The sequence below is a fragment of the Meriones unguiculatus genome, chromosome 16, assembly GCF_030254825.1.
Source record: "Meriones unguiculatus strain TT.TT164.6M chromosome 16, Bangor_MerUng_6.1, whole genome shotgun sequence".
Taxonomy (NCBI): Eukaryota; Metazoa; Chordata; class Mammalia; order Rodentia; family Muridae; genus Meriones; species Meriones unguiculatus.
Genome location: NC_083363.1, coordinates 28,547,458 through 28,570,600, shown reverse-complemented (window position 1 = coordinate 28,570,600; position 23,143 = coordinate 28,547,458). Strand labels below are relative to the sequence as shown.

The following is a 23,143-nucleotide window of genomic DNA, read 5'->3' as shown; positions in this document are numbered from 1 at the left end:
AACTTGGCACAGTTGAACTATAATTATAGTTGCCTATAATCTTAGCATTTAGGGTGTAAAAGCAGGAAAATTTGGAGTCAAGGCCAGCCTCCACTACATACTGAATATGAGCTGGCTATGAAACTGTCTCCAAAACCAAAATGAAATAAATTTCAAGGATGGGGATAGAGGAAACTAAATAAAATATCTTTTAGCTGCTTTCTGTAGTATGACATTTGATCCAGAGCAATGACTATCCGACATGCCTAGAAGCCAGTTCTGTAGCATCAAGTTTTGCTGAATGATCTGCTAATTTGGAGACCCAGAGATATGTGTCAGCTTTGCCTCCCTGCAGGCTGGTAGTGGGACAATTTACAGGAGTAGAATAAGAGATTGTTTATTGGCTGGATTGTCAAAGGGGACATTTTAGATTCTTTGTGCAGCTATGTGATCATCATGTGTCTTTACAGGCCACAAGTTTCTTCTCGGTGTGAGGGAGAATTATATTCTGTGGGAGGTTTTGGACTTGTAATATAAGGTCACTGACTGGAGGATCTTTATTTGTTGTTTGTTTTTCATTGCTCATGGCAGGCAAGTAATCTACTGCTGAGCACACCCCAGCCAAATAAAAGGCTGGTCTTTGCTTTGTTTAGACAAATCTCAGCCTGGCCTTCATCTGGAGGCCACGTTGGCACTAAACTCTAAATCCTTTTGCCTCAGCCTCTTAGGTGCTGGTATTACTGGTATGTACTACCACTCCTAGTAGTTATTTCCAAAGTTAAAGTATGATTGGAATACAGCTCAACAGTTTCACTGTAAGGCATTTCTTCAAGAGAAATATAAATATACATTTACACGGAAGCTTCTATGCAATTCTTATTTGTAATAGCCTAAAATTATGAAGTACTTTACTCTTCTGCAGTGGATGAATGGCTTGACCATACATACATTAATACTGCTGAATGTTAGGCAGCAACACGAGAGCAAATTCTATTTATGTGTATAGCAACCTGGACAGATCTTAGTGATAAACAAAGCCAACGTCAGCCATCATATATGTTGGAATTCCACAAATGACAGATTATACAGGTAAAAAACAGATTAGTCAGGGACTGCAGTAAAGAGACTTCTATAGGAAGAGAGCACTGTCCTGCTTAATTGGTGGCCATAGTAGCTCTGCACTCAAAGGCACTGGAGCAGCTATGCCACTGTCAGGCTCCCAACTCCACCTCTCTGTTTCCTCTACTTCAGAGAGGAAACTGAAGGAGTGGCACATGTTCAGCCTGAAATTGATTGTCTGATTCTGTCTTTCCTCTGTTTTACTTATAAAAACAAACAAAAAATGAGGGCCTATAGATAAATAGAAAGGATAACATTTTGCACCATGAAGCTGTTTCTTTACTATTTAAAACTAGTGATCCCCCTGTTTTATCATTTATCAGCTTCAGGTCTCTGCAGGTCTTAGGCCACAGTCTTTGAGTTCCTCATCATTTTGATATCTCTAGATTCAAAGTAGGGAGATGTGATCTCATTTCCTGCTTCTGGTTTTATTTTGTATCTGCCACATACTGATTTTGAGTTCACCTGTTTTATTTCCCAGTGATTCTGTTCAGCTATTTTCTCTCAGAGAAGTTACATTATAACTCCTAGGCTTAAGTCTTGACCCTGTCACTTATTTTTCAGTCTCTTTGTGGCTTTGGTTTTATTACTTATGAGTAACACCCATTTCATAGAATTAGTGGTGATGTGATTGAAGATACATACTGTTAGTTAGGTCTCAACTGTATGTTGAGTGTGTGTTGGAGGTTTTATGGCTCTCCTGTTACCAGAATGACCTGTACTATGTCTGATCACAAGTTCCTTAGGGTACTTGCTTTGGGTAGGATGTCTTACTGTACTAAAGAATGGAACCACAGGAAAACCCTGAACTCTTGTGTGGCCTCATGCTATGCTGTTCTTATCATCATGACAAACACAATTACAAGACAGTAGTTTGAGCTAAATATAGCAGGAACACCAGGAGGAATCCATGACTCCTGTTACAAGATTAGCTGGGATTAAATAGAAGAGTTACAGTTAAACTCTAGCTCTTTCTGTTTTACACTGTATCTATTTGTTGAAGCCCTTACTATATTGTTTCTTGTATGAAGAACAAAGATAACAAAAGACTACATAATGCTTCATTTTAGCCACTCACAAATCCTCACTGAAGCTTAATCTTTTCAAAAGATGTATACACCCAAATGGAGAATCGCTCAGAAATAGATTGTCACTGCCATATGAAATGTTTTTGAGAGCTCCTAGGAGCTGTAATAGAGCCAGACTGCTGTGCTACTGAGCTTTTAACATGAAAAGTCAGTAGTGACCCTGGCAGCTGGGTGACGCATGTAGGAACAGTGGGAGTAACCCTGGCTGGGAAACAGAAGGCCTGGATATTGTTTCTCTTCTCTGTATCCTGCTCGGGATCTCAGGACTCTGAACTCTCAAGCCTGTACAATGGCCTTCCCAGGACGAGCACTCCCCTGCACTATCCCAGAAAATGAAGAAATCCCCGGGACAACCCTTAACAGTGTCCTGGAAGATAATGGGAATGAAGACGAGAGAGCTGTGTCCAACCTGCAGCGCAGGCACAGTGATGTAAAAGTCTACAAGGAATTTTGTGATTTTTATGCGAAATTGTGAGTGTCTCTCCTCTTGGAATGTGGGCTTTCAAATCTCCAGTTCTTGCACTCTGCATTCCCTAGCCATTTGTTTCAGCTAATGTGTTTTAATTTAGTATGGCTTTTCTAGGGTGTACTGAGGGCTTGGGGTGGCTCACAGATTGTCTTGTCTCATAAACTTTCACCAGAGGACATTAACAGGTGTCAAGGAAAATACCACCTTCCTGAGAAGAATAGAAAGTTCTCATCTTTCTAATGATGGTACATTTTCATTGTGTTATCCATAAGAAAAGTTGGCACTTTGTGTTTTCAGGATCTATAACAGGAAAAAAAATACACTCTGAAAGTTCTCAAAGATGAAACTAAAAATTTAATTGATAAATACTTTGTTGGGGAATTATTCCATAATTAATATTTGAGGTTGTTAGTAAACTCTCAAGATATTTGATAACAGAATTTGAATATTGTTGTATTTAAGAGCAGAAATTTTGTTTTGTGTGTGGTGATAAATGAAATGTTAAAAAATGGAAAGCTTGATTTTAGTTTCCTGTGCTGCCAACCTGTAGAGATACGTTCATAACATCAGTCCTCGTTGCCCAGTCAAGACTCTGTCCTAAAGGCTTTCATAGAAATACATTCTCCCTACTCCCATATTTTCTTCATCATCAACATTTTTTTTCATTAACACTTTTTAGTGAAAACCATTTTCTGGAAAATTAAGCAATTAGGTATAATCTAATGATTTGTCTCTTAAAATAACTTCTACATATGTTACATTAAATATTGCCAACTGTAAAGAAAAAATGTGTACAGGAGAGTCAGGCAAAAGAGGAGCTGAGCATGTAATCCCAACACTTGGGAGGTATTGAGAATCAGGAATTTGAGACCAGCCTGAGCTACATGAAACCCTATCTCAACCTATCTCAAAAAAAGAAAAAGAAAACCAATCAGCCTACAAACAAGAAGGTGAGAAGAAAGGGAAACATGAGGTCAGTAGGGAGGCAAGTGATTGCTGTTTCCTAGTCCTCCTTTGTTGCTAAAAGGAATTAATATATGTATATGTATATATTCATATATATTATATAATATATATATAAAACATTAATCTGTCTACCCATTTTGCCAATTCTGCTTGATTATGCAAACATAAATTAAGTCTGGAATGTAGTGAATATAAACAGGTCAGTGGTAAAAGCAGTTTTATCCAAGGACCTCATTAGACTGTCTCAGTACCACCCAAAAAAAAAAAAGCAGTGGGGATTGAAATCCAATACTTCTTGTATGAGAAATAATATTTATTAATTCAATTAAAAATAACTTATTACATGTTAATAATATAGAAAGAAGGATGCCATTGCCTTACCTTGTTGCACATTTGTTGATGTTTTTCTTGATACAAATCCCTCCTTCCAATCTGCTTCTGCATTCTGCACAGAGATGTAGATCAGAGGGTACTTCAAAACTTTGAGAGAACCAGTCATCCCATACCTTGAGAATCAGGGAGTTAAGTGGTAGTGAATCAGGACATCCCAGAATGTTCTCCAGCTTTTGGGGAGGTCCATTAAGATTACTGAGGTTTGGGGTATCCTTGGAGAGAATTTAGAATTATAATGATGCCATGTCTTTTAATGGCACTTTCTGCTTTTCAGGGATGTGTGTGTGTGTGTGTTTTAATTATTTCATCCTCAAAACAGCTTCTGAGAATTCTTGAGCAGATGTGGATTAGTGTCCTTCTCTATTTGGTCACTCTTTCTGTAAGAGTGTGCCCAGATCTAAGTAGAACTTCATTAAAACTGTCCAGATCTCCTCATCTCATATTAGTTCTGAAAAGACAAAGTGGAAGTCTGTCTACACAGTGTTTGGGCCAGGTTTACACAGCACTGAGACTGCCTCCTTCCTTATAAAAAGTGTAGTGGGGTGGGGCACACATACATGGAGGTCAGAGATAGTGTATTGGAGTCACTTTTGTTCTTCTACCATGTGAGTTCCAGGGATGAAGGTCAAATCTTTGGGCTTGGCAGTACCATTACCTGGTACCATCACTGGCCCCATCTTTTCTTTTTTTTTCCAGTGACATTTCTATTTTATATTTGAGGTTAATAATTAAAAGTACAGTTTGATTGGTCTGAAATGGTGAATGTGGGAATTCAACGTAGAGTTACTTTTGGCAAGGTTACAAATAGAATTGTCTTGAAACATTTGAGGGAAGAAGACAAGTGTAGAGCTGTCCTCAGTTGGGGTGGGGTGAAGAATAACTATTGCCACTTTTGCAATAGTTAAAGTGGCTGGTTAAAGTGTCTATAAAGTTAGAGGCTCTCCACACCATCTGTCTCTTACCATTGGTGGTGATACACTGATAAAATATCAGAAAGGTCAGAAGCTATGCCAGGAGCAGACTTGGTAGACATATAACTCTGCCATAGAGTAGGCCTCTAAAAACAAACGAACAAAAAAACTATTTGTAAAATTATGAAGAATAACTTGGCCAGTGACTGTTCAGCATAGGGAACCTTCATTTCTGAAATTTTCAGAAACAAAATAGCTATTTATGTGAAATCTTCACCTAATTCTTTGCCTTGGCCATGGTCCCTTACTTCTGAAGCACCAGTGGCTGGAGAAACCTGAGATTATTCATTGAACACATCCTGTGTTTTGAGGTGTCGTGGAATTGCTCCTGAGGGAACTGTCAGGCATTCAACACTACTTACTGCCTGGTTTCATTCTCCTGACCTGAGCTGTAAAACATGATTGCATCTCTACCAGGAACTCTCAGGAACTCTCAGTAAGGCTGTGTTCTGTGATGGGGATGATTCCCTGTAAGCAGCAAGCCAGGATTCTACTCCTGTGTCATTCATTGACTAAGAAGCTAGTTCAAAGATATTGAATTAACCGTCCTCATCTGAACCTGTTTTTCCATCTGGAAAGTGGTCTTTATTACATAAAATTCTGTGATTTAAAGATACATTTTATACTGTTAGTATTCAGTGTTTGCCTTATTTACAGTCTAATAGAATTGAGGTATCTTGTTTAATTTTCAGTCGTTTTAAGTAGTTGTTTTCAACAGTCTAACCAAAGGTATAATCTAAATTTAGGTTATATTATGACATTCAGTTACATGAAGTTTAGATTCTGTTATTTTAAAGGGATAGAGGTTGACTTTAAGATATTATCTCATGGAGAGAAGGGGTGTGTGAGGCCTCACCCATAGTGGAGAAGCTACTGGCAGTTGGCTGTGCCTAGAGAAGGGAGAGTCAGTTTTCTTTTGCAGTATGGCCCACTATAGGTTGCCCATGCTGCAGTGGTTGATGCCCTACATTCATGCACATATGGGCATCACTAACTGGACCCAGTATGTTATGAGGAGGACAGGACAAATAGACATGAAGTTGGGAGGGTGACATGGAATGGAGAGTACTGGAGGAGCTGGAGGTGGGAGTAGGGTTAGAAGTGATATAAATACATTGTATTCTTACCAAAGAACAACTTTTTAAAAAGATGTTATATCGTGGATATTTTGTTTGTTTTGGTTTTTTGAGATAGGGTTTCTCTGTGTTGCCCTGGCTGTCCTGGAACTCAGTGGTGTAGAGGCTGGCCTTAAACTCATAGATCCACCTACCTCTGCCTCTCAAGTGTTTGCTGTGTCATCAGTATTTTAATTAAAGCTATAACTATCCAGCTGTAAGCCTGAGTTCCTTGAGAGAAACATATATTCATTGGTTTATTTGAGACAGTCTCATTATAGCTTTATGGCCCAGGCTATTCTTGAACTTCTGGGCTCAAGCAACCTTCCTGTCCCTACCTCCTTATAGACTAGAATTACAGGTGTACAGCACTGTACCAGCTAAGGGAACTCTTGGCTTTGATCTGGGTTCTTAGTATCTAACACTGCTTACATAAATGCTAAGAATGTTAAGTCAAATAGAAGCAAAGCAGGAGGCCCTTTCAGAATCTAAAGTGCCTAGGTTAATGAGACTGGGCCTATTTGAGTTAGCGAACTTGTGAAACCTGGTTTTATGAATAAAGTAACAGTTCTTGTATCTAGATAGAATTTGCTCCTTGGTTCTTGGTGTCATCTGCTCTTAAGCCTAATTACAAGTTAACAGTCTCTGTCTTGCCCTTTGTGTGTTACAGCAATATGGCCAATGCCTTGGCCAGTGCCACATGTGAGCGCTGCAAGGGAGGCTTTGCACCTGCTGAGAAGATCGTGAACAGTAATGGTGAGCTCTACCATGAACAGTGCTTCGTGTGTGCTCAGTGCTTCCAGCAGTTCCCAGAAGGACTCTTCTATGAGGTGGGTCAACTCAGCTGCCCTTCACTTTTAAATTCATTACCAGAGATTGAATTCAAGTGTCAGATATTTAGTACCTGGAAGATTCATTGTGGAGTACATGTAGAACATGTAGGTCACAACCTAAGTAGGATGCCTGTGTATACCTACACGCATGCCCATCAATTCATCTTATTTCAGAATATGCAATATCCTGTGACTATACCATCAACGTAAGTACTTCTACTGCAAGTACAGACTCCTTTCACAAGGCCTACAGCAGAAGCATCTCTGGCCTCCCCCAATACTTGCCCCTACATGAACTTTGCCCATCTCATTTCTAGGTCTTCCTTTATCAGGATATCATTGACCTACTCCTGAAGGGGAACCTGTGTTACCTGCTTCCTGATTTCTAAGCCATAGCCTGGAGATTTCCATGCATGTATCTTCTAAAGAGGATCTTTTTAGGAATTGAGCACTGCAGCAACCACTTTGTGTTTGGCCCTTCTGTGAATGTGTCTTGAGTTATTTCTAAGCACTTGTTTTTCTTGATGTCACCATGCAATCTGTACTTCCACCATTATTGGAACCTTTTTATCACAGTAAACATGTATTGTGGGAATGGCTTAGGGAAGCTCATTCCCCACATCATGAGTGAAAATGAAAGTGACCGCTTTAGCAATTCATTTTTGTTACCACACCACTTAACAAATTTGCATATATGTCATTTTTATATGATGACATATATATATACATATATATATATACATATATATATATATAATCATAGTACAGCTAAAAATGTTCTTTGATTTCTTTTTTAATTATTATCTTATGTGTATGGGTGTTTTGCCTGCATATATGTCTATGTACTATGTGCATGCCTGATGCCCTTGAAGGGCAGAAGAAGTTATAAGATCTATTGAAACTGGATTTAAAGAGGGTGTGAGCCACCATGTGGGTGCTGGGAATTGAACCTAGGTCCTCTGGAAGAGGAGCTGAGCCATCTCTCCCTTTGATTTTTTTTTTTCTTTCCTTCTACCAGACTTAGATTTTCCTGTCACCATGCCTGAGGAAGGAAAGGTAGTTTGTAATAGTCATTACTAAACTGATTATTACCACTGAGACATTTTCTCCTCTGCAGAATGAAATTCCCAGGCCAGCCTGGAAAACATCATTTGTCCCTCATAGATGCTTAAAAATTCCATTTGGGAATTGTCTGTATTAATGTAACTTGAGGAAATAGTACTGAATATATATTGAATATACTCACAGAATAAAATTTTATTCTCTAGTACATATACTATTCAGGAGTTCCTACTATGTATCAGGAAAAAACGAGCAAGCAAGCAAGCAAACAAAAACCCTTAGCAAATAGGAGGATACTCTTCTCTTTTCTTCCTCCGGGAAACTTTTTGGCAAAAAAGATGGCCTTGGGAACCTGAAATGACAATCATGGAAGAACAGGAGAAAGAGAGGTCAGAGTCCAACTGTAGGAGAAAAGAAGATGGAGAGATATTCCCCAGGGCATATAGATGGTGGTGGTGGGTCAGACACTCTACTGAGTCTGAATGGCTGTTATTGGTACAGAGAAGTAAAAGTTAGGGGCTATGACAGCATGGGAGGGAGGGTTTGCTGTTGTACTGCTGTCACACAATTTAGAAAACCCTTCTTAGAAGTTAGTAAAAAGCTGTGGATCTCTTAACTCAGCCAAATAAGACTGTTTTGATTTTAAGATCATTGTGATGAACAAGGGAAGACATAGATAAATATAAAACCTTTATTACTCACTCATGGAAGTCAATACACATAGGTTAGAAAAGTACAGGCAGGGAAAGAAAGATAGGGATCCATAGGCCAAACCTTTATTGGCTATCAGTATCCAAACATATCTCCTGTGGAGAGTTTTCATTAGTGAGCTTAAAGCAAGTTTCAGGTGGCTTCACAGTCCATTCTGGGTATGAGAGTCAGCACAGCTCCTCAAGCTGTATCTAGCTGACCAGAAGAAGGTTGCCAGGGAACAGTGATGCATGACAGACAGCTGAATTGGTCATACTGTGTTGCTGGGAAGCACAGAACTGGAGACAGTTAGGGTGACTGATAACTTTCTCTGATGTTAGAAAGTATAGCTTCTATTCACAGTGGATGCCAAAGCAACATGTCATAGATACTCATGACAGACTCCCACAGCACACAAAGAGGTCCTAGGAATATGGGAAATGGCTTAGTCAGTAAAATGCTTGCCTTGCAAGCATGAGGGCCTGAGTTCAGATCTCCAGCACTTATGTAAAAAACCTAGAGTAGTGGCACATACCATAGCTAAGGAGGTAGAGACAGGAAGATACACTTGGGACTTGCTGCCTATGTTCTAGCTGAAATCAGTGAGGTCAAGGTTGATTGAGCTCCTATCTCCAAAAATCCGATGGATAACAGCTGAAGAAGTCACTAGACAAAAATCTCTGGCCTCCACGTGATCACATACACACATATATACATGTGTAACTGCACACACACACGTACACAGATACATGGACATGTCTACATAAATACATACTAAAAAAAAAAAAAAAAAGGGAGTGCTGGTATTTATGCCATACAAGTCCCCTTTAATCTCTACCTTCCCCCCCCCCCCCCCGTGGTGCTGAGAGGTGAAAACATCCTTGACAATGCAGCAGGTAGCAGTTTGTGGTGTGACAGGGTATTAGAACCCATTTTGGTTTGGTTTGCTTTTGATTCTTTTGAGATGGGTTCTCTCTGTGTAGCCTTGACTATCCTGGAACTCACTTTGTAAACCAGGCTAGCCTTGAACTTACAGAGATATGTCTCCCAAGTGCTGGAATGAAAGTCTTGTGCCACTGCTGCCTTGCCAGGTTTCTTCTTAAGATTAAGGAAACGTTACTGGAAAGGCAATTAAGGAAAGACCTCAGAAACTCAGAGGGAAAGGTCAGTTTTCTTCTGCCCAGCACTTTTTTTTTTCTTCTGCCTGATCTGCCCTCTGGGGTGCTCCAGTCCCTTTTTAGGCCTTTTCTCTAATACTGTCCTTTTACCTGTCTTTTTGGCATCATCTGGCACTGTTTTTTTTTGTTGTTGTTGTTGTTGTTTGTTTGTTTGTTTTTAAATCTGATGAGGTTTATTGGATGAAAATGGAGAAAAAGAGGGAAGGAGAGAGATACAGAGAGCCATAGTGGGGGGAGGAAGTACCCTGGGCTGGTTTACAAATCCTGTAAACACAGAGGGGGAAAACAAGAGAGTGAGAGAGCAAGAAGACAAGAGAGAGACAAAATAGCGGGTTGGTCCTTTTATGGAGCAGCTTAACCATATGTGACACCTGGTGGGTGACACATGATGATATCATAGGTTGCCAGGTTACTCAGAAGCAGGCTGCCTAAATACTAACATTCCTACCTTTTTCACTAATTAAAAAATGAGGAGCTTGGGCGGCTTCTCCTGTAAGGCAAGTTTATATAAATGTAGGTTCATTGGAAGCAGCTCTTGGTTGGCACTGTCTTCTTAGCCAGCAGTGGCTATCTCCTTTGCACCTGCCTCTACATGTGGTCCTGTCAGCTGCAAAGCTACTTCTGTTAGAGAAAAGTTTGAAAATAGCCTTCAGCGAAGCAGAATAAAACATGACTCATACTTGTTCTCCTATCCATTCCTTCCTTACTTCTCTTCACTTCTGGGCTATAAATATCCTCCCTAGTGTTATTCCAGAAGGTATTATGAATCACAGTGTTGGGCTATTAATGGACTTTTGCCTTCTGGGTCCTAAGGAAGAAAGCTATTTTAGTTACAATGTTTACTGTTTAAGGTCCATTTTCCAGCCCAGGATTTGTAAACCTGCAGATAGAAAATAATAACTTTTCTTTTGTTTCAATGGCATGTTAGAGAAAAAGCTATCCCTATCTAAGAGTAAGATGTATATTCATCTTTGCCTAACAGTGGAAGGTTTTCTAGACTTAGAAGTCCATTTAATTTTTTTTGTTTGGGTTTTTTTGTTGTTGTTGTTTTGGTTTTGTGGTTGTTATAGTTGGTTGTTGTTTTTTTGTTGTTGTTTTTATTGTTGTTGGGTCTTTTTGTTTTGTTTTTTGAGATTACATAATCTAGCCTGGCTGAAGTGACTGAATTCCTGATCCTCTACCTTCCTAGTGCTAAGATTCCAGGCAGGCATTACATCAGAAACTTGGTCTGTGTATATCAGTGTTAGTGTAATGAGGCATGCAGGGCAGGTCGTGTTGGTTGGTAGTGCTTGCTTGCTTAGCATTCAAGTAGCTGACTCAGTACTTAGCACTTCAGAAGACAGACAGAAGAGGATCTTCTCCAGTCCCTACATTTACAATTGCTTTTATCTTTTGTCAAAGCATTCTTCTTTCCTTATTTCCACTGCTCTTGCTCTTTCCCTTGGAACCAACTATGAAGACTTACAGATAACAAAAGTGTGGCTGAGGCAGGAGATTTGCAAGTTCAGTGCTAGCCTGGTCTGTTTGCTTAAAAAGACCCTGTCTCAAATTTTTTAAAAAGAGAAGTTTTGTTTACTTCAAGTCATGAAGACCAGGATATTCATCCTTTAGCCACAAAGAGAAGTCCGGAACCAGACCCTTGTTCACTACCTACCCACTCACTAGAACATGTGGCTAGAGATACAAACACAAGTATTTCTGATGTATCTGTACTTCTCTTAAGCACTGTATAGCTGATTATGATTGCATATGCTTATAATCCCAGCACTTGGGAGACCCAGGAGGATCTGGAATTCCCAACTCCCACATGGTGGCTCACAACCATCTTTAGCTCCAGTACCATGTGATCTCATGCCCTCCTTTGACCACGTTGAGCACCAGGAACACATGTGGTAAACAGACATACATGTAGGCAAAACACCCATGACAGAAAAATAAATAGATAAACATTTTAAAATGTAAAGCCTTGTCCTTAAAAGAAAATCAGAACAACAACAAAAAGAGTGACATAGTAGCTACTAAGAATACTACCCAGATGTGATCCCTATACCCTTTCTCCTACTAGATGATGTGGTTTAAAACATGAACCTAAATTTTTCCGTATAAACAGAAATCTATCCCCCTCTAAAAAAATAAGGTGTTTTGCAGCTTTCTTCATCAAAAAGAACTGATTTACCTATGGCTTCCCTGGAAGATTCATTACTAATGTTACCAGCTCAGTTCCATCTGTTTTATCCCATATCTTCTGAGTCCACAGAGCACTTTATTCATCTCTAACAGGGAACACTTTTACACTTCATTATGGCTGTTTTTTATTATACTCATCTTCCCATTTAACTTTTTTGACTATAATTGACCATAATCCCAGCACTTGGGAAATGAAAAGAAGGAGCAAGAACTCAAACCCATCCTTGACTACATAGCAAGTTTGAGACAAGCCTGGGCTACGTGAGACTTGTCTCAAAAGAAGAAGACCCCATTAAAAAGGTGTGCCATTTTCTTTCTTTGCTTATTGCTTAAAATAGCAGGAGGGCCTGGGCTTGTAGTCAGTAGTGGAGTGCATATTTGTTCAGTATGCATTTGTTCAATATGACTCAGTCCCAGCACTGATATGTAAACAAAAAAGAATATGAGAAGTGTCTAATACCCAAGGTAATGCAGCTCTCAACTCTTTATAATGAAGAAATATCTTTATTTAACAGAAAGCACAATTCGTTTCGCATTATTAATGCTCGGTTGCCAAACTAAAAATCCAGTTTTCTTCATTCAAATATTATTCTGAATGTTACTTTAAATAACCTAAATATTAATGACTATAGAAATTAACTCTCGTTTTAGAGAAGATAGTAACCTTGTAGCTGTGTAGGGTGTTAAAAAGATAGCAGGGCTGCTGGGGTGTCGCAGTAGTAGAATGCTCCCCTAGTGTGTTCAATTCCTAGTGTTGCTTCTTTAAGCCTTGATTGAGATGGGACTTCTCGGTGGCATAGATGTCATAAAGGCAGCATACCTGTGCTTCCCATACCTTGCCAGGAAACTAGTCCCCTGTACAGGAGTAAGTCCTGTGCATTGCTACCTTAGAAGACTTAGAAGGTTGTATTTATCCCTAAAATAATTCAGCACCTATAGTGAGCCACTTACTGCACAAGATGCATTATAAGTACTTGTTCTTTCATTTGATAGTTACATGAGCCCTACAAACTAGGTGTTACTGTTTACAGTTTACATGTGGCAAAGTAAGCCCAAGCTTATTATTATATAGTAACAACTGACTTGGGATTTTTCTCAGGACTTTCATCTCCAAAAGCTACATTCCCTTGCACTGTATTGCCCTGCTTTTCTCTGAAACTGAAATGATTTAGGTATATTTTACAATATAACTTTTTTTTTTTCTGAAAACTTCACTCATACATTCTGTAGATATTTATGGAAAACCAGCGACCCAATCCCAGAGTTCTTTTCATAGTTTTCACAACTCTAATTGTGGAGAGTCTGTATAAGTATATGACTTTCATATAGATTTTTAAGTTTGATTTTGTTATGTTGAAAAGAATCAGTGCCACTGGGTAGTGGTGGTGCACGCCTTTAATCCCAGCACTTGGGAGGCAGAGGCAGGTGGAGCTCTGTGAGTTTGAGGCCAGCCTGGTCTACGTAGTGAGTTTCAGGAAAGCTAGAGCTACATGGAGAGAGTCTGTTGGTCTCCCCTCTCCCCAAAGCAATATCAGTGCTAGTTTCCATAAGATTTCAGTATGTGAAGTTGTCTTCTAATGCATATAAACCATTATTTTATAAATCTACCAATTTAGTGGTGGCTTAGACTAATTAAATGTTATTTTCTGAAGGAAATATTCATTTAAATAGGTTCAAACATCAGTAATAGTGGTTCCTGAGTATAGCTTTGTGTACGGTTATCTCCATTAAAAGAAGTATTTTTTCCATGAAGTACTTTTAGAAGTGAGCTAAAGAATACAATTCCAGAAAGCTTTCAAACTGGCATAGACTGAACCCAGAACAAGGGCCTAGACATGGGCCTTGTATGGCGCAAATTCAGCCAGCATGCTGAATTCTCTGCTAATGCTTCAGACACTTTTCTCTCTCTTTGTTTGGTTTTCCTAGTATGTGCCTTTCTCCCCCATCACAAAATATATTAACAGGAAAGACCTGTTGGTAATGAATGCTGTAATGGAACAATGATTAACAAAGAGTTTCCTCACTCATTTCCTCTCATACTGTATCCTGATTATTCAGGAAGGCTGGGATTGAGAAGTGAAGACTGAAGAGAGGAAACGCCAAAGCCAGCCTCTCTGCTTATCTACTGACTCACTTGTTTCAGAGCAATTCATGACAAATATATAAACCATAAAATAAATGTCCAGCTCTGCATTCCTGAGATTAAACCATCCGCCAAGTTCCCAGCTCTTGGCTTTAAAGCCACAGTTGTTAGCCCTCCTCCCTCGACTCTGATAGGAATCTTTGCAGAACTCTAAAATCTACACAGAAAGAAGCAGAGCTGTTGCTGCTGGAGTTCATCTTCTCCCACAGCAAATAAATAGTCTCTGCTCCCTTGGCTTGAAGGGCCCAGGGTTCCTAGGCATCCACTGTAAACAGTTCTAATTTGGAACATGTTTCTTACAGGTTTATTGTATTTCTGGTGGTATCAGTGAGAAATATCTCCTATAGGCCTCTTTATTTAAGCATTTGGTTCCCCGTCAATGGTTCTGTATGGAGAGGATGTAGAACCTTGCTGGAGGAAATACGTCACTGGAAGTAGGCTTTGGGCATTTATTGTCTCACCCTCTTTCTGCTTTCTGTTTCTGCTTCCTGTCTGTAAATAAAAATGTGATCAGCCAGCTTCCTGCTCCTGCCACTAGATCATGCCCTCCGTGCTGTGATGACCTCTCTCCTGAAACTAAAGCCAGAACCAACCCTTTTCTTCCTTAAATTGATTTTGGTCAGAGTTCCATCACAAGAGAAAGTAACTAATGCAGTATTCCTTCTTTTAAATTGGCTTGGAGCTGTTAAATAGTTATCTAAAAGATAGAGGTTATGGAAATTTGATTCTTTAAAAGTTATGGTTTCTGTTTTTTTTTTTTTTCTTCTTCATTATATATCCTAAACTTTTTTATTTTGGATTGACTTCAGGCTCTTCACTGAGACATTTTATTTTTCTTAGTCTGCAGTGTGTGGAAAAGACACAGCTCATTATAGCAGAAATCTCTGGTACTAGGAGTGTTGGTCCTAATAACAGGTCTTGTACCACAGAGGGGCACAGGATCTGGAATGCAGATGGTTGCAGTGGAATCTGTTCCTGAATACTTGGACTCTTTTCTGAGTTGTTTTGTTTTTTGTTTGTTTGTTTTGTTCTAAAGACGGGGTCTCATTGTGGTATAGCGCTGGCTGGCCTAGAACTCAGAGAGATCTGCCTGCCTCTTCTGAGTCCTTTGGATTTGGCTGCTAAGATATTTATATGCACAATTGTATGTGACTCTCCCACTTTACACAAGGAAAGGATCTCAGTTCCTGTCAAGTAGCATCATTTAGGAAACTATGTGCCTTTAAAGCCTCCCAACTTTTCCTGCCCTGTGTATTTTCTCATTTAGGATAAAGCTTGGCTTGGGGAACTATGTTGAGTGTTCTGTGTTCTGGCATGTTGGGAGTTTGGAGTTGCACAGTGTAGCCATGGCATCATCCCTTTTACGACTTTGCCTTGTGCACCTCTGATTAATGTAAAAAAAAATTGTAAAAAAAAAAAATGCTTTTTTTTTTTTTTTAAGAAGAATTCCTGTAAATGACCTGGAGAGATGGCTCTGTGCACAAAGTACTTGCTGTGCAGGCCTTATGATCTAAATCCAGGTCCCCAGAACTCACACAAAAGCTAGATTCTAGCATGCCTTGAATACTTCTGGCCCAAGATGGCCTCCTGCAGCTGGGAGATGCAACGTATCTCCTGGCATGCCCTGTTGACTTATAAGTTCTGCACTAAGAACTGAGCTATACTAGTTTGTGTAGGCAAGGGGGACAACTATGAGGAAGCTCACACTGCATGTTACATCACTCAGTGGAAACTGGTCACTCAGTGTGTCATTATACACAGGTAACCTAGGGGGAGGGTCATGCTGAGTTTAAACAGTGGAATTTTTTTTTCTTCTCAAGTTCTTGCTGGGCATTTTTCCAGTTTGCCAACCAAGTGGACATCTGTGCCCTGTTCTTGATGCAGCTGCCAACATATAAATTCTAAATATATGTGTGCTACAGCAAGACTCTGCTGTCACACTTTTATAAGTGTCCTGTATAACTCTACTTCTAAACTATGCCCTCAAAAGTTGTGTACAAGTCTATATAGGTGAATGCTCTTTCATGTATCAAGCTGTATTCTGCAAAGGACCAAAATGTAGGAGATGTGAAATACAATGGGAGGAAAGCCTGCCCTCAAAGGGTGAACACATCAACTTATCGCTGCTGTTGGATAAAGAGCCTGGTGTTGCAAAAGAAAGACAGAGAGAGAGAGAAAGAAAGGGAGGGAGGGAGAAAGAAAGGAAGGAAAAGAGAGAAAAAGAGAAAGAAGGGAAGGAAGGAAGGAAGATGGGTGATATAAACAACAGAATTCTTAAACGCTTACAGACCACCTGTTCACAGTAGTGAACAAGAGGCCCTGTCTCAAATAAGGTAGAAAGCAAAGACTGATAACCAAGTTCATCCTCTGACCTCTATTCTCTGCACTTAGGTGCCATACCCCTTCAACATCTCTCCAACACCACACAGACCACTGGCAATAAGTTCTGAACAGGACTGGAGAGATGACTCAGTTGTTAAGAACACCTGATTTTGGTCCTCAGCACCTGTGGTGAAGCAACTCAATAACTGCCACACAAGTACAATACATGCTTCCTCACACATACATCTTAAATAAATAAATAAATCTTATTTAAGTTGTGAGCATGGTCATCTTCCCAGAATATTATAATTCAATGAATTGATATCCAGTCCTTTGTAGCTTGTAGTATGTTTCGAGTATTTTACTATCTTTTTAGAAAGAGTTTGGATGGAGTCCAGTGGTTAAAAGACTTTACTGGTCTTAACAAAGATTAAGGGTTTGGTTCTCAGTTCCCATGTCACTTGGGCTTACAACTGCCTGTAACTCCAATTCTAATGCCTTCATTTGGCTTTGTGGGTATCTGCACATACACACATACAAATAAAAATTTTAAATTAATTAACTAATTAAAAAAAGAGTTTGGATTATTCCCTGTACAGATTAATGATGTGAGTTGTTTCTCCAAATAAAAGCATTTGTGAACATACAGTTTGCTGTAAGCTTTAATAAACAGAGCTTTCTGACAACCAGGAGGCACCAAGAGGATAGGCAACTTCCCATGGTAACTCAGCAATCCATTGAAGCTGTGTTAGCATTTGAACTACTGCAGTCTAGAGCTAAGTCAGTGCTCCTACTAATCAAAATTTATTTCTGTTAAAAATTGACACCTACACACACACACACACACACACACACACACACACACACACACGTATGAAAAAATAAAGTGGTGGCATACACCTTTAATCCCAGCACTTGGGAGGCAGAAGCAGGCAGATCTCTGAGTTTGAGGGCAGCGTGGTCTACAGAGTGAGTTCCAGGACAGTCAGAGCTGAAACAGAGAAACCCTGTCTTGAAAAACAAAACAAACAAATTGGAAGCTGGAGAGATGGCTCAGTTGTTAAGAGCATTGGCTGCTCATCTGGAGGACCCAGGTTTGATTCCGATACCCACAGCTATCTGTAACTCCAGTTCTAAAAATCTGATACCCTCTTCTTCTTCTTCCATGGGCTCCAGGCATACAAATGGCACAGACATACATACAGGCAAATACATATGCTAGAATATGTACTCCTTGTAAATATTTAGGGTTAGAGTAAAAAAAAAAAAATTAGATACTGACCTAAAATAATGAGGGAAGGGCTTTTACATATTGTAAATTATCTGGGTTGAGAAGAAGTCTGTAGGTAAATGAGGCTGGAGAGATGACACAGTGGTTAAGGGCTGCTCTTGCAGAGAATCCAGGCTCAAATTCTGAGCACCCACATGGTCACTAATAACCATCTATAGTAACAGTTCCAGGAGATCTAATGCTCTTTTCTGACACCATACATATACAGTGCACAGACATGTATGCAGACGAAAATACCCATATACATAAAATAAAAATAAATCCTTAAAGAGCATGCACATCAAAAATAATTAAGCACAGTCAAAGGTGAGACACAGCTGTTCACTCTGTCCTCACCTTGTACAATTTCTATATGTGTAGTATGTATATGTGTGTGCATATGCATACATGTGTGTACCTGTACATGAGAAAGTTAAGGTTGTTTTCTTTAATTGTTCTCCACCTTTATATTTCGAGACAGTGTTTCTTACTGAACCTGAAGTTAGTTCATCAGTTAGTCTAAACTGTCTGGTTAGTGAGCTTTGTCCATCTGTTACTTGCCGTTCCCCCAGACCAGGGTTACAAGAATACACATCGATGTCTAACTTTTATATTGGTTTTAGACCATTCAAAGTCAGATCCTTGTGCCTGTGCAGTTTATTCTCTGTGCTAATGTGGCAGAGTATGGAAGGTCCTAAAGTTAGCTAGGCATGTGGCGCATATCTTTAACCCCAGCACTCAGGAGACAGAGACAGGCAGATCTTTGTGAGTTCAAGACCAGCCTGAACTACAGTTCCAGGCCAGCCAGGGCTACAAAGTGAGACTGTTTGTCTCCAAAAATAAATAAAACACAACCTCCTTTGTTTAGGGCTGGGTTAGTTGATTAGCAGAGAGTGCTAGCCTAACATTCACAAAGCTTTGGGTTACACACACACAATAAAACAACAGCAAAAGCCACTTTTGTTTGTCTTATCATGAAATAATTTCCTTCTGAGCTGGTTTCAATTATTTAAGTTGATGGCCCTTATGTTTTTTCTTTCAGTTTGAAGGAAGGAAGTACTGTGAACATGATTTCCAAATGCTCTTTGCTCCTTGCTGCCACCAGTGTGGTAAGTTTTACTGCTGAATAGAAGTAAAAATAAGTTTCACAATCATGTAAGCCACTGTTGTAATTTTGTCTCTATTGCTATGACAAAACACTCTGACTGAAAACCGAGGGGAGGAAGAACTTATTTTTTTCTTATACTTCCAGGTAACAATCCATCACTGAGGGAAATCAGGGCAGAAACTTGAAGCAGAAGCCATGGAAAATAGCTTGCTGGTTTTCCAACAGGCTTAAGCTCAGCTACTGTTCTATACTTCACAGTCCAGAACCACTTGCCCAGGGAATTGTGCCAGCCATAGTAGAGTGGGCCCTTCTAGATAACTAATAATCAAGACAATCCCCTAGAGACATGTCCACAGGCCAAGCTGGTTTGGGTCCTCAACTGGGACTCCCTTCTCAGGTGACTCTAGGATGTGTCAAGTTGACAGTTAAAGTTAACTAGAAGAGTCATTTAATGCTAAGAGACAGTCTATCTATCCTCTCTGTATTGCTAGTATATACCAAACTAAATATGGACCAAAATATGGACAGAATTGGTTTTTTTGAACATGTGGGTAAAAGCCTTGTAGTGTGCCTTCTACAGTGCTTTTCCTCTACACGTAGCCTTTGCCAACTTGCTTGTGGTCTGGCCAGAAAAGAGATAGGGACTATTTCAATTGACTGGATAAAGGTGTGTATGTACTTAACTAGTTATTGTAGCCACCTCAGTGGTGGCTAAACTAGAACATTTCTAGGGACTAGAGATCCTGAATTCAATGCTAAAAATGTTTAGTGAAGGAAGTCAGTGTGGATTATGAAAAAAGTATAGCCAGGCATATTCCCACCACTCTAAAAACAGAGGCAGGAGGATCTCTGAATTTGAGGCCAGCCTCGTCTTCATAGCAAGTTCCAGGCTAGTCAGGTATACGTAGTGAAACCTTGTCTCAAAAACACAGCAAGAGCAAAAAACAGAAAATGTGTTGTAGAGACTGAAGTTATAACACTTAATGATAGAACATGTGCTTAGCATTCATAAGGCTCTTGGGAGTGATATGTAAGAGAGAGAGTAAAAGGAAAAAGTGCCATAGATTTCAGTTGTCTTTGTCAACAATGTCAATAAACAGCTAAGAGGCACTGGAAAAGCTTGGAAAGGAAAGCCGTGATATGATGTTTTAAAATGTGGCTACAAAACAAAGAAATGGGGAAGCAGATTAAAAAAAAAATCATAAGATCATTTGTGTTCTCTTACTCCAACACATAATGTACAAGGCTTTCTTTTAAATTAGGCAGGTAATGCAGACCTGTAATCCAGATACATGCAAGGCTGCGGCAGGAGTATCTCAGGTTTAAGGGCCTCTGGACACTTGAGGCCCTGTGTCAAAAATTAAAAGGGAAAATTCCGAGAGCTGGAGATGTGATATTGTAAAGATCACTTAGGGGTAAAGCAGTAGCCTAGTATTCGAGGAGCACTAGAGTCAATCCCTAGTAACCCATCCTTAAACACTTTTCCCTTTTATTTATAGCAAATAAGACACCTTATAACATTCTTTGTGTTTTACTTTTCCACAGGTGAATTCATCATTGGCCGGGTTATTAAAGCCATGAACAACAGCTGGCATCCTGAGTGCTTTCGATGTGACCTCTGCCAGGAAGTGCTGGCAGACATAGGGTTTGTCAAGAATGCTGGCAGGTAGGAGTTGTCCCTCTTTGTCAGATGTGGGATCCAAAGGGGCTATTCGGGTCTTACACATTTTTCATGTAGAGTCATTGCTTTATTGTATGAGAACTCAGAACTAACCATTTACTGACTTGCTTAGTACCCAGGGAAATGACCCCAGAGCTTAGTCACATGCCTCCTTGCATGCCTCCTGTTCCACCAGGAAGAGGTGGGCAGTGGTGAAGTTCATGTACATCAGTAAATTATTAGTAAAACAAATTTATTCCTACACTTTGATTCTGGTTTACTAATAGCACAGAAGACAGTTTTCTTAAAAATTGGTTTAATTTCTATTTAGAGAAATGAAATGTATATTTCTTTTTTCTTTTTTTTTTTATTAATTGCAGTTTATTCACTTCGTATCCCAGCTGTAGCCTTCTCCCCCATCCCCTCCAAAGCCTACCTTCCCTCCCTCTTCTCCTCTATTGGCCCTCCCCCAGGCCACTGGTAGGGGAGGTCCTCCTCCCTTTCCATCTGACCCTAGCCCATCAGGTCTCATCAGGACTGGCTGCATTGTCTTCCTCTGTGGCCTGGTAAGGCTGCTCCCCCATTAGAGAGATGTGATCAAAGAGCCAGCCACTGAGTTCATGTCAGAGTCAGCATCCCTGTTCCTCTTACTAGGGAACCCATTTGGACACTGAGTTGCCATGGGCTACATCTGTGCAGGGGTTCTAGGTTATCTCCAGGCATGCTCCATGGTTGGAGTATCAATCTCAGCAAAGATCCCTGGACCCAGATTTTTTGGTTCTGTTGCTCTCCTTGTGGAGTTCCTGTCCCTGCCAAGTCTTTCTATCTCCCCCTTCTTTCATAAGATTCCCTACACTCTGCCCAAAGTTTGGCTATGAGTCTCAGCATCTGCTTCAATACCCTACTGGGTAGAGTTTTTTAGAGGCCCTCTGTGGTAGGCTCCTGTCCTGTTGCCTGTTTTCTCCCTCTTGCGATGTCCATCCCATTTGCCTTTCTGAGTGAGGATTGATATCTTACCCAGGGTCCTCCTTCTTGCTTAGCTTCTTTAGGTTACAGATTTTAATATGATTATCCTATATTAAATGTCTAATAACCACTTACAAATGAGTATATACCATGTGTGTCTTTCTGCTTCTGGAATACCTCACTCAGGATAATCTTTTCTAGTTCCCACCATTTGTCTGCAAATTTCATGATTTCCTTGTTTTTAATTGCTGAGTAATATTCCGTTGTGTAAATGTGCCACAGTTTCTGTATTCATTCCTCAGTTGAGGAACATATGGGTTGTTTCCAGATTCTGGCTATTATGAATAAAGCTGCTTCTGATGTGGTTGAGCAAATGTCCTTGTTGTATCCTTGAGTATATTTTGGATATATGCGTAGGAGTGGTATAGCTGGTTAAAAAGAACTTATGATTTTAAATTTTCATTTTTTTTTGCCCTGTATAGACACCTATGTCGCCCATGTCATAATCGTGAAAAGGCCAGAGGCCTTGGAAAATACATCTGCCAGAAATGCCATGCCATCATTGATGAACAGCCTCTGATTTTCAAGAATGACCCTTACCACCCAGACCACTTCAATTGTGCCAATTGCGGGTATTACAGTATTTTCCTGACATTCTGTAAAATAATCACTCCCTCTTAAAGTGAAGGAGTAGAGTTACCTATGTTTCTGATACTGCAGCAAACCAACTTGTTTTTTTCAAGGTTTTATTTTATTCTATTTGGGGTGTGTGTGTGTGCACTTAGGGTCTTGTGCATGCTAGGCAAATGGTCTGCTATGAGGTTAAACCCTCAGTTCTCCAACTTTTACCATTAGACCTAGAGAGAGACCAAGAGTGTTATGTAATGGTGTTATGTACTCTATAGATAATGATCTATGCTAGCTAGTTATTCAGTGTTCCATGGTGAATTTATTAAGTAGATAGTAAGCAAAGTAGAAGAACAATTAGCAGATGGTATATAAGAAGGAATAGACAGCCTAATATCACCCCAAATCAGGTACTTACAACATCCAGCAGAAACAAGTAGAGTAGCCTAATTTGACCAAGCAGGTAGATGTAGCATCATCAGGTTAGGCACTTAGAACATCCAGCAGAAATGACTAAAGACATTTTGCTGAAAGTCGTGCTTGAGTTATTTTTTATTTGTATTTGTGTTTTGCTTAATTGAATTGTGTGTACCACGTACGTACCTGGTACCCATAGAAGTCAGGAGAGTTCATTAGGTACCCTGGAACTAGAGTTAAAAATGATTGTCAGCCATCACGTTAATGTTAGAATTGAATCCAGGTCATCTGCAAGAACAAGAACAAATACTCTGATTCTCTGAACCATTGAACCATCTCTCAAGTTCTCATGTTTGAGGTTTGTTTGTTTTTGTTTTTGTTTTTGTTTTTGTTTTTTTCAATGTTTTTCGAGGCAGGGTTTCTCTATGTAGCTTGGCTATCCTGGAATTCACTCTGTGGACCAGGCTGTCAGGCTAGCCTTGAACTCAATCTGCCTCTCTAGGTTGTGCCAATACAGCCCAACTCATGTTTGAAGTTTTTTGTTTGTTTGTTTTGTTTTGTTTGTGACAGGGTTTCTATG

At 39.8% G+C, this 23,143-nt stretch overlaps 1 protein-coding gene across 5 annotated transcripts in view; it reads left to right on the top strand.

Moving 5' to 3' along the window:
* Positions 1-23,143, top strand: part of Lims1 (LIM zinc finger domain containing 1) — an 87,436-nt gene that overhangs the window by 48,432 nt on the left and 15,861 nt on the right. For 3 of the 5 annotated variants that reach the window (XM_060369525.1, XM_060369524.1, XM_021656722.2), the window contains exons 2-5: positions 6,771-6,930; positions 18,828-18,894; positions 20,439-20,559; positions 22,002-22,151. In XM_060369525.1, the coding sequence (XP_060225508.1) occupies positions 6,775-6,930; positions 18,828-18,894; positions 20,439-20,559; positions 22,002-22,151 (494 nt within the window). In that variant the 5' untranslated portion in view covers positions 6,771-6,774. Of the gene's footprint in view, positions 1-2,445; positions 2,658-6,770; positions 6,931-18,827; positions 18,895-20,438; positions 20,560-22,001; positions 22,152-23,143 lie in introns of those variants that run through there. The other 2 variants (XM_021656724.2, XM_021656718.2) reach the window with 2 other exon arrangements.